This window comes from Rattus norvegicus, chromosome 17, assembly GCF_021556685.1.
Source record: "Rattus norvegicus strain SHRSP/BbbUtx chromosome 17, alternate assembly SHRSP_T2T, whole genome shotgun sequence".
Lineage (NCBI taxonomy): Eukaryota > Metazoa > Chordata > Mammalia > Rodentia > Muridae > Rattus > Rattus norvegicus.
In genome coordinates, this window is record NC_141550.1 from 26,071,812 (window position 1) to 26,083,800 (window position 11,989).

An 11,989-nucleotide genomic window follows, 5' to 3' on the forward strand; every position below is an offset into this window, starting at 1 on the left:
TCAAGTTCTCTTGCTAGGTCGCTGGTCCTTATCCATATTTTAAACTAAGATTGTTCTATACTTTTCTTATTTGGAGAACTATTTGGTGGGTTTGGGAATCAATGCTTTATATTTTAAAAATGTAATTTTTTTTCTTCTGTTCTACAATAGTTTTTTGAGCATTGCAATGATTCAGTCTTTAAAATTCTACATTCTTCTGTGAAACTGCGCTCGGTGCTTTCAAGGGCCTACTGTGAGCAATGTACAGGTCTCAGAACATTGTTAGGCCCCGCCTTTTATTAAGAACCCGCCTCTACCCAGCGATGACTCCGCCCCTTTACGCACGCGCACTTTCCGTTCGTCCAGCCAATCGTGGAAGAGATCTGCGGGCTGGACTTCCTGCTCAATCAATGTCCTAGCAGTTCAGGCTCCGCCCCCCTAGGAGCTGGGCCAGAAGATGGCGGCAGCCGCCGAGCTGAGGCTTCTGGAGAAGAGTCTGGGACTGAAGCCGGGGAATAAGTACAGCGCTCAGGGCGAACGACAGGTGAGGCGCAGTGGTAGGAAAGCGGCCGGGCGGCGAGGTGACTTGGAGCCTACGCGACCCGGCCGAGATACAAGAGTGGACTCTACTCTCCACGTGCGTGTGGGGCAGGCCGCGTGGCTGGAACTTCCAGGCAAATGTCACCATCCCCTCTGGGAGCAGAAAGCCAGTTTGTGGGGGCGTGGGCAGAGACGTGGGTTCAGATCCCTGTAAGCGGCTGTAAGCCGTGCCTGATCCTTTTCATTCAGCGACAACCTTGCGAGCCGTCGCCGGAGTGGGGCTGGTATGCGGGCCGGGGTCTCGCCTTCCGGCGGCTGGCCAGGGCAGACAGTACAGATTCCTGGATGGCGGAGGGAACACGGAATAGGGCCCTGCTCATTCTGGCGACACACCGGCTTGGTTATGCATTGTGTAGAGAATTGAGGAAGTTTCCGGGTATAGGGCTGTGGATTCCTGATTTCTTAGAGTGTAGAATGAGTCGTTTTATAACGCATCATTTGCTGTAGAAAGAAAGACTGTACTAGAGGAAGAATAAGAATGGTAGTGGGAAACCCACTTTGAGTGTGCATTGGGGGTGATTCTAGGTGGCTTGTTCTTGTTTGGGTCTTAATGTTTTTTTTGCTTTGGTACAGGTTAAATGCCTAAATCGCAGCAGTATTGTGGGGGTCACACTAACTTAATGTGACACTTGGAAAGGTTAAATGACTTGTCTGCAGTAGGCTGCAAAGGCCCGCCTTCCCAGAGGTGATGTTCTCTGTCAGCCTGTTTCCTTTGCATCAGCCACTACATCCCATTTTGGCTCAGGAAAACATTGCCAAGACATGAGGAACAATCTTGCTTTCGAGACATGAGAGACAGTCACCATCGATTGAGGGCCTAATAGGACAAGCACCAGGGGAGGAATACATTGAGGAGTTAGCACAGAGGAGGTGGGATTTAAGCTTCAGTGAGAAGATGGTGTTCAAGGGATTAGACTTCAAAAGATGTAGAAAACCGGTGAATTGTTACAAAAGTTTGGGTCCAGTAAGTCACCCAGAACAGAGTAGTGCAATACAAGGTAAACCCAAGTTCAGTTTTAGACCAAAATGTGAGGACTTTGAAGTTCAGAGTTGGGTTTTAGAGTCTTGTTTAATTAAAACATTTTACAGTCCCCGTTGAAAATTTCTGGTTTTGTGAGTGTTGTTGACAAAGGACAGAGATGAAATCGCCATGTTTCATTAGTTAAAGCTAACAGCAATACACTAGCAGTTAAGATATGCACAGCGAAATTACCAGTAATAACTACAAGGAGCAGTCCAAGGACCCCGCTGTAGGAGGGGATCCATTAAATTATGGTATGTCAAAACAGGAGGAAATTATGTGCCCACCCATTAGAAGTGGCTCACATCTGGACTTGGGAAGCTGAGAAAGGTGGATCAGCAAGAGTTCTAGGCCAGCCTGGGCTACAGAGTAAGAGCCCTCTCACCCTACCCCGAAGTGATTACTTAGAAGACTATGGAACCCCAAAATTGTTGTGAAAATGTTTCCAGTAATTAAACCTACACTAAGAATTGTACACTAAGAATTGTATGTGTTAGATTATATACATCTTTATATAACATTTCAGAGTTAACAAATGGTTGAGAATTGCCGTGTGGGTACTGAGAATCGAACCCAGGTCCTCTAGAAAAGCAGCTAGTGCTTGTAACCTCCCATCCATCTCTTTACTCCCCATACTTGGTTGGGTAGTTTGGTTTTTGTTTTGGTGGTGCTAGGTTTGTTTTTGTTTTTGAGACAGGGTTCGCTAGCTCTGACTGTCCTGACCACTGTGTAGTTCAGTCCTTGTTTTGAGTGACCTGAGTGAGTGGCTGCATGAAGAGGTGATAAACATTACTTCCAGCTGGAAACATCTGGTTGCTGATACAAGTGTCTCAGACTGGCTCCTCCCCTGCTGTGGTAGTTTTAGAGACGCATTAAGAGTGTTATTACAAGGTACAAGCCAGGTGCTGGGCCACAGCTACAAAGAGTCTCCTCAAACCTCTGCAGACTTTGCTTAACTAAGAAGTAAATTTTTATACCGTAAGGGATGTGGCTCAGTGCAAGGCCAGGATTCTCTCCCCATAATAAAGTATTGTGGTTTCTTGTTTTCCTCATTGTATATTTGGCAGTTGTGAATTACTTTGTAATATTTGGCCACTTTTTGTGGTGTTACTGCCAGTTCTATCACCCAGCATGCTGTTAAATTATAGACCCTATGACTACTGATGTCCTAGCGTTCACTATATACAATTTAGTATCCTAAGGGGATTTTAGTGCTTACTTCCAGTTTACAGTCATGATGGTCTCTGTTTTTAGTTGTTTCCTTAAGAATTTCTTTCCTTTTTAAGGTTCCAGTCCTACAAACAAACAATGGCCCCAGTCTAATGGGATTGAGCACCATTGCGACCCATCTGGTCAAGGAGGCCAACAAGGAGCACTTGCTGGGGAGCACTGCAGAAGAAAAGGCACTAGTTCAGCAGTGGTTAGAGTTCAGGATCACTCGAGTAGATGGACACTCCAGTAAAGAAGACACCCAGACTCTGCTGAAGGTATCGTCACTGTCTCTGTAGGCTGCACGGCAGGAACCAGGGAGCAGAAGACCTTCCCTCGGGATCTTCATTTGGTGGCCTTCTTCCCCATTTCCCAAAGCGTTTAAAATATATACATATTTGTACATATATACTATACGTGTGTGTGTGTGTATATATATATGTGTATATATATATATAGTGTATATGTACATATCAAAAACCAATAAATAATTTGAGATCTTTTATATTAGGAAAAATTTAACGAAAGCATTATTTTGCACAGTTCGTGTGCATGTGTATATACACGCAGGAGGTCAGGGGCCAGCCTCAGGGGTCTCTACTTTTTCACTGCTCGGTTGAGACTGGTTCTTTACTAAAACCAGAGCTCACTGATAGCCAGAGAGGTTGGCCAGCGAGCTCTGGGAATGCACCTTAGTCTGCATCCTCAGCACTGGGGTTACAAGCATACACCACTGTGCCCAGCTCTTTTGTGGATACTGGGATCTCACCTCAGATCCTCATGCCTATGTGCAGGTACTTACCTACCAGGCCATCTCCCCAGCATGGTTTATACAATGTAAGAACAAAACCATTGCCCTCTGGCATGGCCAAAGATGGCGCTTAGAAGGTTTTTTCTCTTAGAGACATCTTATTTGTGATTTTTGAATGAATCTTTGTTATTATCAATTTTTTGTTTGTTTCCAAGAGGGTCTCCTCCCATCTCCCCACCTCCACTCCCCCACCCCCAGTCTTCCTGCCTTATCCTTGTCCCAAATTCTGGGATTACTTATGTGAGCCACCACACCCAACTTAAAGATTGGGTTTATGAAATTAAGTCTCAGTATCTGTAGATGTTTGAAGTCACCGACCACAGCAGGTTCAGTGTCACTGTTTCTAAATCAAAGCACTTTCCTTCTAGGATCTCAACTCCTATCTGGAAGACAAAGTCTACCTTGCAGGACATAACACTACCCTGGCGGACATCCTCCTGTACTACGGGCTCCACCGCTTTATAGTGAGTATTTGGGCGCTGTTGGGCTCTTTATCTGCAGTACTTAGAATCAGTTTTATATAATGTTGTGGGCTTTAATCATACTTATATCTCAGCATATAAAAAAGTAGAAGTTATTTTAAAACAAGGCACTGTAGGCAACACTTGCCAGAGTCTGTTTGCAGAGTTTCACGTTCCCCCTACCCTCTTTCTCTGTGTGTGTATGTCTGTCTGCCTCTTAAGTCACCTGTCTTCCTCTGCTGTTCTCTTACGTAGCCTCTTTCCCGTGCTGTTCTCTGGAGAGTTGGTGTATCCTGTCTCTGACTCATTCTGTCAAGTCTTCCTCTGATTCATCATTTTGTCTGCACCTCAGTTAGAGGTCACTTTCAACATGGCTGCTTTCTTCTACAAACCATTGTTTTGGATACTGTGTATTAAAGGCATGTTTGTATTCTAACCAGAGGGATTAAAAGTGTGCCATTTCAGCCAGATCATAAACCCAGAAGGTGTTTAGATGTGATCCCTTGCTTTAGCAGCCATTTTGCTGAATTAAAATTCCTCTACAAGAAAGGAATTTTCTAGTCTCTTACCTCATCGCCCTTCCATGCCAGTCCTTTCTGGGTCATCTCCCAAACTCTGTGGGGGTCTCTCTCTCTCTCTCTCTCTCTCTCTCTCTCTCTCTCTCTCATCTCTCATTCCTTTAAGTACTTGGCTAGTCTCTACATTTTTCAAATACGTGTCGTCCAAGTTTTATTACAAGTAGACACTCCGTATTTTCTTCTCGTGGTTCTTTATTATGTACAAGTGCCAGCGCCTTGCTCCTTGCACTATTCCTAGGTGAGCACTGTTCGCTAAGTTATAATTCGTATCTTATAACTAAGTGGGAGGCTCAAGTCCTAAGCTCAGTCAGTGTGTCATGCCTTAGTGTCTCTCGGCCCACTCCTCACACCACCACCTCCTCCTTCCACTGTGAAAGAAGACCCGTAACATTTTTCTGTATTCTCCGCTTTGTGTGTAGAAAAGCCCTTTATAAGCCATAAGCTCCCAGAGTAAGAAGCAGTGCCGCTAGATTCTGCCCTCTGCAGTGGCAGGTTCCATATTACCAAACTGAGGCAACCACAGAGCAGAGATTCTAGAACAATTCATATCTGCACGGAACACGCGCAGACCTCCCCTGCCCTTCCCTCCACTGAGCGTAACATGCACTTTCTCCAGCATCTGCATGGCACTGGGTAGCCAGCCTCCTGCAGACATGTGGAGTCGTTACCTTAAGCCATGCTTCCCAGTTTGGATTTACCTGATTTTATTAAGTTATTCCTCGAGTTGGGTGTGGTGACATACACCTATAGTCCCAGAGCTTGGAAGGCACAACATTTGCCACAAGTTCAAGGCTAGCCAGAACTATATAATGAGATATGGACAAAGGAGGCTTTTTTTTTCCCTCAAGAGGATGCAGTCAGGTTTTTATAACACCAAATATATGCAACATGGAGTGGCCTAGTTGATCAGCTTAGCACAGCACTCCCTATTATACACATAGAACTGTCCAGAGCCTCCTGTGCACGCCCACTATTCTGTATTTGAGAGTCATAAAAGTAGTATAAACCTTAATTTTCAAGGAACTACTAATCTCATTGGATAGACTGTTTTACATAAAAATAATAAATTAGAGAAATAGAACCAAGTACTGGTTTCTACTCAGAATATAATTTAATTACTTAAAGGGTCAGGTAATACAGGAAAAAGACTTATGACACTTGTGAACAGAGTACGATTGTCCTTAATTAGCTAAAGAATTTGTCACTGCTATATTTCTATATCAGCTGTCAGTATTTCTAACATAGAATGGCCATATCATTCATTCCTCACCAAACAGCAGCATGCCTGCTGTGGAGGAAAACTTCCCATCGCTCTGCTAGTACAGTGAAATGTAGTGGGTGAGCGGTCCTGAGCTTCAGGGACATGGGACTTTACACAAAGCCAAGAAATGGGGAAGTGGGTGTCTTATTACTTAGTCCCTGCCTGGTTTATCCAGGTGCAAGCTTTGGGATTAGCAGGATTCAGTATCCTGTACCATGTGCATTCCTGTTGCAGCTGCAGTACTGTAGTTTTGGTTGTGTTCTTCAGTATAGTTAGAGTGTGTTGTTTACATGCGAAGAAGGCTTCCTTGGAGCTGAGACGTCCATCACAGCCGCCTCTTTTATCTCATTCTAGGTTTAGTCTGCCTTAGCCTTTTGAACTTAGAATGGTGACATGACACAACTTCCCTATTTCAGAGGAGAAAAGCTTCCAAGGAAAAGAGGGTTTGCTGCTCAGGTGTCTAAGCATCCCCTGGAGGCAGACACACCCACCACCTTTAAGCTTGGGCAGCCTGACTTGACTGGACAAGGCTGTGGCTGGGATATTTTGGTGTTACTTAATATTGAAAGCTTGATGCTGGGAGAAATGTGAGGTGGCTCTCAGTAAGCCAGTGATTGTCTGCAGGGCTCTAGGACTGGCTTCTTGTCATTAAGAAGGAGGATTTCTCCTAATCCAAACCCAAGGTGACAGTAAGTGTACGGAACTCTTAGGTGTTTGTGTTCTCTCTGCTGGCTCAATGCAGATCAGAGAGAACCTGTACAACATTCTCTGCCGGAGCAGGCAGTACAGTCATAATTCTATAGTGCGAAATACTCAGCTCCAGCTGCACTTGCTTAACTGAGTCAGGCAGCTTGGAAGACCGTGGCTTTCAGGATACTGTTTCCCCTGGTTCTGAGTATTAAAGTCAGGGTTTTCTTAGCCATTACCCCTTTATACCTACTTACATTTTCTACTCAGGAGTATGTGCCTTCTATACATGTAGTGACTGTTGTGATTAAAATTGTTATAGTTTTTTGGGTGTGTTTTTGTTTTTGTTTGTTTTTCTGTGTAGTCCTGGCTGTCCTATAGAACTTGTTCTGCAGACAGGATGGCCTTGAACCCAGAGACCTGCCTGCTTCCTGCCCCAAGTGCTGGAATCAAAGGCATGCACACCATCCCTTAGCTTATGTTTATCATTTTCAAAGCAACATTGGATAGAATAGTTCCTAAATTTCTTTGTTGGTTTGAGTTTGTACAAGTCAAAGTGCGAATCTTCTCCCAACTGAAGAACAGGCAGGGTATCCACAGGCAGAAAAGCCTTCTTAAGGAGTAGACCTCCTAAACTGAAACCTTCCAAGTGACAGGGTTGTAGCATGGTGTTAAGTGACATTGTTGTTGACTGGATCTGAATAGACACAGGCATGAGAAAAGTGACTGCCAGGTAGTAGGTTTGTGTACAGAGACGTGAGGTCTGGCTTAGCCACCTGCTTGTGTCTGTCAGCTTTTCCACCTTCGCTCACTTTAGCAGTGTACTGATGCTCACCAGTCCTGCATTCCTTCTGATGTTGTTAAATCCTTGTTGTGTGATCAGCACAGGAACCTTTGAGTCATGAAGTCACCCTTAGCTTGTTCCTGTTGGAAGCCCAGAGTTACAGCTATGGCTGGGAAATTCTGAGATCAGGTCTACAGTGCTCATTACTGTTTGTGTTGATTCCAATACTAGCACTATGACTGCTTTCCACTGAGTCCAGGGAGACTGGACCTTGAGAGTGTTAGAATCCTTTTTAATGCTGTGGCCAGCCAGCAAGATTGTTTGAGCGGAAATGCATTTGGTCTGAGCCTGCAGCACCAGTGGAACATGGAGGTCTTTGAAAAGGAGAAGAAGGGCAAGAGAGATGGCTATGAAACAGCCCCAGTCACTGGCCATCCCAACTGTTCTTAGACGGCCTAGTGCCAGTGGAAGGATGAAGCCAGCACTAGTGCCAGGCTGCAGAAAGTGAACTGGAGTGTTTCCCACACGCCTTAGTGGAAAGTAAGCAAGTCAGAATGTTATCTGTTTGGCTTTCAGGTTTTAAGTTTAAGTACTGAGTTCCAACATAAACAAAAGTAAGTAAGTAGGAGAACGAGCCGGCACCACCAGACAGACACTGGTGTCTAGACCATGAGAAGCAGGAAGCAGCACTAGTGTTGTCTTCCTCCTTGGAAAAAAAGGTAAAATAAAATAACAGAGAGGATGCTGGAAAGCCAGTGATAATGAAACAGCCATTCTGACAGCATCACGTCAGAATCATTTTTGAAAATAGTTTGGTAAAGAGAAATTTCTCTGACTTAGTTTGTTGATAGTAACTTTATGTGCACAGTGTTTACACTAAATAAATAAATAGGTAATATGCATGTTCAGTCATCATTTTCTTAGACTCAGGCCTAACCTGTCGGAGGACATTAGCTTAAGACAACTGAGAATACTGTGCAATAGACTACTGTCCAGAAACTGTTGGATCATTTTGGGAAACATGAGGAAATTTAGAAGCCATTAGAATAAAAATCATTTTATCCTTAGGTTGGACTGTAGTCCTTGGAGACTGTAGGTTGGAGGATATTTATTTTGGTTTATGCCCTCAGTTGTTCTTTTAAATAATAGGCCTGCTAGCCACAAACACCAGTTCTGTGTGTCAGCAAGTACTTCACAGTAGAGATCTGAAACAGACATGCTGCTTCTTACCTGGTCCAGAATCTCAGTGTGCAGGCCGAGGACAAATGATTATTCCTGCCTTAGTGTTTGGAAATGTGGTGCTCTGTATTTTAGTTCATCCTGAAAAATAACTCCAGGGAAATCGCTAAGTCGAGTGTTGTTGTAATGAAATAGTTCTAAAATCCTAAGGTCATTGTTCTTTGATTTTACAGTCAGATCTGGGAAGGGAACCCAGGACTGGCTAGACAGGAGGGCAGCCACTGAGCTACACCCCACCCCTAAGCGCTTATAAAACCTTGCATTTAGGGGGCTTAGAGGCAACTCGGTGCAAAGTGCTTTCCTGCCGTGTCAACCCCATGTTCAGTCTACACCAACCCTACAGCAGCGAAAAGAGCAAACAAAACCCAGTCTTCTCTCGAGGTCTGTGGTGATATCTATTAACAGAGTAAAAAAAATCAATCTACCAAGTATTTTCTGAGTGCAAACTAAGTCCCACAAGTGACTGCCCCATCTCCGTGTGAATGTGTAAGATGCTTCTTTTATTTCAGACCTAAGAGTCAGGACTGTGTGAACCCTAAATTCCCATATAATGAAAGTGAGTCTTACACGAAAAAGACTTTCTTGCTCAGTCTTCTGGAGTGATACTTAGGGAATATAACCTCCATGTGACGAATTTGCCCCGATGGTGTGGGCAAGTGATAGGTCTCTCTGACCTACTTCCCAGGTGCGGGGCTGTGGTGCGAGAAGTTCACATGCGCAGGTAACAGACAGAGCGATGAGACTGGGCAGCTTAAGTCAGCTGAGTGACAAATACGATGTGTGCTCCTTTATCGTCGATGTGTGCTCCTTTATCGTCGGTGTTTCGTTCTGGAAGTTAGTGCACGCTAGTTGACCTTCACTTGCTGGGTCCTGTGACTTGGCGGGTGTGGCCTACAGGCACACCTACCCACAGCCCTCACTCAAGTGACAGTAAGCTTGCAGACCTCCTTGGGTGTGGGCCTGTGGGTCCCAAGCTGGCTGTGTTTCTATTTTCTTTGTGTTATAGAGACTCAGTGCCCTTTCAACGAATGTTTAATTAGCCACAGGTGAAGGGTCTAAACCACCCACACGGGAGATGACGGTTTCCAGTTAATTCCCTGCCTGGCTTCCGCTTTACTGAACAACTTAATCCTAAACTTTGCCTTAGAGAAAATCTTGAGTCACCACCTTCTTTGGAATCTGATCCCAGGAGAATGCTAGGTGCCTCTCTTTGCATCCGAGACACTAAGTGCTGTGAATCTCTGCTGTGCCCTCAGTGAGGGGTGTCGTGGATTTAGTCATCTGACTTGTCTAAGTCACTGTCACTAGGCAGAGCCTTTTCTTCTATTAAACTGTAAGCACTTAAAACTAAGCAGGTCACTTTGAGGGCTGTGTTTCTCTCTGAATTTGAGAAGTAGCAATTGTCTGTTTCTCCTCTCTTTGTCTCTCTCTTTCTCTGTATACATAGTTTTTCATTTTTTATTAACAATGTCCCCTTGTTAAGTATGTTAGATGTCAAAAACTCTTCATTTTGGAGGTTTACTAAGAAGCCAGAGAATGAATCATATTTTAGTTTTTTGAAAACTCTATCTCTCACTTTCTTTTTTCAGTAAAGTGAAAACCCCTTTGGGCCTTTGAATTGTATATTAATGTCAATTTTTATATTTGTGGAAAGCTTGATATTTTCTTAGAAAGCACATCTGGTTCTGAGCTGCGCACTAAAATATTACGCAAATATATTGCTATCACAACTGTCTGCAGCTTTCACTTTAGTATAAATATGTTGGCTTTGAAGATGGGGATTAGGTGTTTTTAATTTCTGTCAGTCACCTCCTAGTGCTGACAGCTCTGCTCATGTACAGTGGATATTACATGTTGTGTTTTTAATCTCTACTTAGGTTGACCTGACAGTTCAAGAAAAGGAGAAATATCTCAATGTGTCTCGCTGGTTTTGCCACATTCAACATTACCCAGACATCAGGCAGCATCTGTCTAGTGTTGTCTTCATCAAGAACAGACTCTATGCCAACTCCCACTAGGAGCCCCCAGCGGCAGGATAGAAGTGAAGGGGAAAGTGTGTTCTGGACCATGGTACTAATGTGAACTGATATGACGTCATTGTCCCTTGTGAAAGTGTAAGCTCAAGTCTGAGTGTTTTACTTGTCCCTTAGTTGAGGCTTTGTAATTTTTAATGTAAAAGTTCAGCTGTTATCCAAGCAAATCACGATCAAATTACAAATCTCGCTTTTTATGAGCGAAGTTGATTTTAATAACAGTTGCAAATCAATGGCTCAACTTTAAAAAAACATTGCTGTTGGTGTCACATCTGGCTGTTCACTTTTTCATGTTTTTAAAATTCATTTTTCTCTTAGGTATTTATTGTAGTTTATTTACTAGAACCTACGACAAATTATGTTGAGCAATCAGAAAGGGAAGATAGATATATTTGTTCTCAAAATATTTATGTGAGCTAGTAAATGTGGTTTTAAAAATCACCTTTTGTTTGTTATCTTTCCTGTAGTCAGTGTTTACTGAGCCCCCCACTGCTAGGAATTAAATGTGTTTGTTCCTCTTATGCCAATGCCTCCTTTCTCTTGTTGGGCGATTGAGTGATGCAGTGACCTAAGAAATGAGGCTTCACTGTCTCATCTCAACCAAAAGCCAGCGAGCACGGAGTCTGCCATTGCAGCGTCAAGAGGAGCGGGGGCCCTGTTAACCACAGCTCTGCTCGTGCTATAATTCTCACCGCTTTAATACCAAGAGATTATTGACAGTTAAAGAGCTCACCTTTCCAAATGAGAGGGCGACTCAGACATGCCTTGGTAAGGTCAGGGTGGCTGAGTGAGAAGGACCCCAGATTCAAGGCCAGCCTAGACACGAGGAAACCTGGACTTAAAACAATGAAGGGCCAGGGTGTAACTCAGTGATAGAGTGCTTGCCTAGCATGCATTAGTTCCTGTGTTCAGTCACCAGCACCAGGAGAGGCAGAGAAAGGAGGGATCCTAGGTGGTATGATTCAGGGAGAGAGCAAGAGATTTGGAAATATTCAGCACTTGGGATGAGTCCTGGTTTTATCAAAGTGTTTAAAGTTTCAAAGAATGAGTGAAATGGTTGTATACATTAGCAATTATACTACAGGGATTACAGCTCGGTAAAGTACCTAAGTCAGATTGAGAAGAGTACTTACTGGGTTAGCAGTGACACTGGCTAAGTCGGTGAGATGAGATTCCTCCCAGAGGTCCCTGGTCTTCACCTTTGATGGTAATCATAAAACTACACATCGGTCCCCACTGCCATCCCTGAGATGCCAGCCTGCTCAGCATGTGAATCCTCTGGCATAAGACAAAAGGCAGCAGTACATCATCTAATTATGGAAAAAA

At 43.9% G+C, this 11,989-nt stretch overlaps 1 protein-coding gene across 1 annotated transcript; it reads left to right on the forward strand.

Moving 5' to 3' along the window:
* Positions 1-418: 418 nt before the first annotated feature.
* Positions 419-11,103, forward strand: Eef1e1 (eukaryotic translation elongation factor 1 epsilon 1). The gene is given in 4 exon segments (NM_001106106.1): positions 419-523; positions 2,887-3,087; positions 3,989-4,084; positions 10,508-11,103. Coding segments are annotated over 4 exon segments (525 nt in total). The 5' UTR covers positions 419-436; the 3' UTR covers positions 10,649-11,103.
* Positions 11,104-11,989: the final 886 nt, after the last annotated feature.